The sequence below is a fragment of the Camelina sativa genome, chromosome 11 (assembly GCF_000633955.1).
Source record: "Camelina sativa cultivar DH55 chromosome 11, Cs, whole genome shotgun sequence".
In the NCBI taxonomy this organism is placed as follows: Eukaryota; Viridiplantae; Streptophyta; class Magnoliopsida; order Brassicales; family Brassicaceae; genus Camelina; species Camelina sativa.
In genome coordinates, this window is record NC_025695.1 from 560,430 (window position 1) to 564,440 (window position 4,011).

Here is a 4,011-nt window from a genome sequence, read left to right on the forward strand (position 1 = left end):
AGGTGCACGCTGACGAGCCACTGCGACCGCCAATGTATCAAATGGGAAGACGCTCGCCATGGAGCATGCCATCAGGACAAACGTGGCCGCGCTTGTTTCTGTTATTTCAACTGCAAGAATTAAGCGTTATGATGAGAGCGGTTTAAACCCCGTTTGTGAAACTCTCTAGCTATTTTGCATTGTCTCTGAGCAGGCTTTCGTTTTGTTTTGTTGTTTCGTCGAAATAATAAAGTTCTGGATCTATATCTAATTATCTATGATGTAGCGCAGCCGTCATCTATCACAACTCGGATTCAAATTGAAGAGTGTGTGTTTGAGATTCTAAACGAACGAAATAATCAGTATTTAACTAAATTATTGTGCAAAACAAATCAAAAGTATGTATATTTGACTAATCATAATTTGGACATACCATCAATTCAGATAAAAAGGGATACCATCAATTCATAATAATCTTTACCGTTGTACGTATGTCGTAAAAATTTCATTTTTAAAAATTAGATAGTACTTTTATGAAGTAATCGTACAATTTTCAGCTAAAACACCTTTGTTGCAAGAACGTCGTCTTTTTGTTCTTTATTTGCTAGATTCGTAGCTAACAATTGTTTACACAGGGATTTCATCCGTTAGATAGTATCAATATTTTAATCCTAGCTAGATTTCTAGTAATTAAAACGAAAAATGGTCATGAAAATACATTATTTTTGCTGAATTTGATAACCTTTTTGAACTGTATATTTCGCGTTACATCTTTAAAATTGATTTAATGCCGATGCGAATTTTGAGACTCAACTATTTAATTAGTCTTGTTCTTTCGAATAAGGCGAATGATATGCTATAGGCTTAACTACAATTTGAAAAGCACCAATTAGTCAAGTGATGGTGTTCGACCCTAGCTAAAAGACTCCATAATAGTTAAGTCAAATTAAAAAATCCGCCAGCTAGCTGACTACAGCTTGATAACTGCCAGCTATACGGTCTATTTTATGAGTATAGATGCTACTAAGTAACTTATTAAACTAACCAATTAAGACTAATGGATGATCACCAAGAAGTTGGACCACAAAACAAATGCATAGTATATTTTGGTTTCTTGATATATTAATCAATAAATTTTGACGTACGGTACATGATAATTAATTAAGAAGGTTAACACTCCATGTGAAAAAATTAGAACTTGGTGCATAATAAAAGTGAAGAAAATCACTGGTGATTCGACCAGCAACATACAACGGATCATGCGGGATTCTGTTAACGTTTAGAATTTGGAAGTGAACCTTTTGAGGATCATTGGATAAGATCGTATGTATTAATTAACGAAAAATCGTAGGAACATGTACTTCATACTTCATACTAATAAGCAATGTATTTTGAAACATGCATGTCCTTTATACTAAGCAATACATATGTCGTCATAGTTGCTAGCTCAGTTACAATGTTCCATCATTGTTATCAAATCTTGGCCCTTTTTTTGGGTATAAAAGTATCATTACATATCTAACTAAATACTATTTTACTAATGGTAAATGTCCTGCATTTTAAAATATAGTGAAAAATATATATATATTTTTTTGACAACAATAGATTGTGAAAAATATATGTTTATATATATATATATATATATATATATAAATCAAAAAGAAATTTTGAAAGAACAATAAAACTGAAGGAAAGACAAACCTCAACAATTGAAATAGAAGTCAGAAATGCAATTGAAACTTTAATGGGCTTCAGTGACGTTATATGGGCTGAACATTAGAGTGGCCCAGGAAACATTAACCTCAAAATTTGGGAAACCCTAATATAAGAGCTAACCCTAGTCTTCACTCCCTCGGCCTCATCTTTCATCAAACTATTCGCCGTTCGCTCCTCCCTCGCCGTCGAAGTAGAAGTCGAAGTCATCATGGTACATCTTCTCTCTCCGCTCTTCTATCTCTCTATCCGTTTCTTTTTGTCTGAATCGTTGTTTTCGCTTCGCTGGTTACAGGCGCCGAAGAAGGATAAGGTTCCGCCGCCGTCATCGAAGCCGGCGAAATCCGGAGGTGGAAAGCAGAAGAAGAAGGTTCGTTTCTTCACGAGCGATTTATCTATTATACGAATAGAATTTAGGTTTCTTTGGAATGTGCAAAGATCTGATTATCTGATTTCGGAGTTTATGTGAACTGTGATGTTTTAGTTGAAATGATTTAAGCCTGTGTAGATTTGTTTTGCAATGGATGTTATTGTTGTGCTTACAACGTTGATCTTTTTTTGATGGTAATGAAAAAAATAACAGAAGTGGAGCAAGGGAAAGCAAAAGGAGAAGGTGAACAACATGGTGTTGTTTGATCAAGCTACTTATGACAAGCTTCTCACTGAAGCTCCCAAGTTCAAGCTCATCACCCCTTCCATCCTCTCTGACCGTATGAGGGTATATACATACTTCTTACTTGTTGTTGATTCATTTCACCATTTCGTATCTTCAATTCATAGTTCTATCTCTTTGCAGTTTATTTAATGTTACATATAAGTATCCGGAATATGTTAGTCAAGTAGTGAGTGTATGTTTGGTGTCAGTAACATGTTATACTCTTCACTCTAGATAAGTTATTGGTTTCAAGCAATTTTATAGGAATCTAAACTGTATGATGTTTGCTGTTCACGAATCATGAGAAGGTTCTTGGCTTACACATAGTTTTTATATATTATGTAGGACTGCTATATAAGTTCGTATTTATGTATTAATAGTTGTCGATCTTGAGCTTGTCTAGAAACTCTAAACTTGTCATATTTTTCTGTTGTTTCTTCGTTTTTTGGTTTTGTCCTTTCAAAAGAATAATGTTGTGTACCGTGTTGAACAATACAGATAAATGGGTCTCTTGCAAGGAGGGCCATTAGGGAGCTAATGGCTAAAGGTGTGATCAGGATGGTCGCTGCTCACTCGAGCCAGCAGATCTACACCCGTGCCACCAACACCTAAGATGTTTGGTTCTTGATCCGTCTCGGTCGTCATTTGTTTTTCTTACCTCTTGTTGTTTGATTTGTCAGAAACTCATTAGAATCTTTGTTTCGTACTCCGTTTTTGAGATATATGGGATATTTAAAACCGCATTGAGACTTCTAAAATTCTGTTGACCCTATGATCCATCCGTTTTGACATACAACTCGGTAGTGGACCGGTTCTGGTTTGGTTATGCGATAAACAATTTAGACCGTAGTTTTTATTATTATTGAGATTGGAAAGTAATTTGAAAGATCTTTTTATAGGCAAACTAGTGTGTCAATGAGAAACCATGTAATAAAATAAAAGTGAATGTCCACATGGATATCATAAAAGGATAACACGCCCATGTGATAACTAGTTTCACTGTACTTATGTTTGTTTTCTAACCAAAGAATTGTAGTGTTTATAGTTTTGCTAATTGGACATACACTTTGACTTAGTGTCGATTTATTGAAATAATTTCCCGACATAGAGCATTGCTTATCCATGCGACCATGCCTAATGGGTCCTTCTATCTCGTCTTCTCCCCCGTTAATCAAATGTGGGGCAGCTTTTCAATCTATTTGGCTATTGCTAATCTTATCAAATTTTTCTTGTAATGCACACAAATTACAATTTGCAAAACATGGCCGTTGATCACATGAAACTTCCCTTTAGACATTTATTGCAGCATCTCTTAAGCATAGCCGTTGGAATATATTTGATTGTGTGTGTGTTTTTTTTTTAATTAACCGCTGATGGTTATATTATACACTGTAATTCAAATACATATACACGATATTTTACAAGCAAATTATAATTTGTGAGACTTACTAATTGTTTACTCCTAGTCTCTAGCTTCGAGGCAGTAATGTGTTACGACGTGTACGGACTATAGTAGCTAGCACACCTCTATGCTGGGCCAATAAGGTGAAAACGGGCCTGGGTCCACATGCAAGCAGACAAAGATATCGACGTGTCCTAGTGGCAATAGTATGGGGGGGAAACCAGAGTCGTCCGTTTTGGTTCAGTGACGGTCCTTGTCAGAC

The 4,011-nt window shown here is 35.5% G+C and overlaps 1 protein-coding gene and 1 long non-coding RNA gene across 2 annotated transcripts in view; both read left to right on the forward strand.

The window, feature by feature from the left end:
* LOC104720832 overlaps positions 1 to 257 on the forward strand; it is a 4,128-nt gene extending 3,871 nt beyond the window's left edge. Inside the window, exon 3 of the long non-coding RNA XR_756780.2 lies at positions 3 to 257. This is a non-coding gene — a long non-coding RNA (uncharacterized LOC104720832). The remainder of the gene's footprint in view (positions 1 to 2) is intronic.
* On the forward strand, positions 1,799 to 3,122 carry LOC104720834 (40S ribosomal protein S25-4). The gene is made up of 4 exons (XM_010438731.2): positions 1,799 to 1,906; positions 1,988 to 2,062; positions 2,276 to 2,410; positions 2,846 to 3,122. Exons 1-4 carry the CDS (start codon positions 1,904 to 1,906, stop codon positions 2,957 to 2,959), a joined length of 327 nt encoding a protein of 108 aa, XP_010437033.1. The 5' UTR covers positions 1,799 to 1,903; the 3' UTR covers positions 2,960 to 3,122.

Excerpts from the sequence above, each read along its gene's own strand:
- LOC104720834 (XM_010438731.2), top strand. Across the intron at positions 2,063-2,275 it reads GTGGAAAGCAGAAGAAGAAG|AAGTGGAGCAAGGGAAAGCA; the intron begins GTTCGTTTCTTC and ends AAAAAATAACAG. Across the intron at positions 2,411-2,845 it reads TCCTCTCTGACCGTATGAGG|ATAAATGGGTCTCTTGCAAG; the intron begins GTATATACATAC and ends TGAACAATACAG.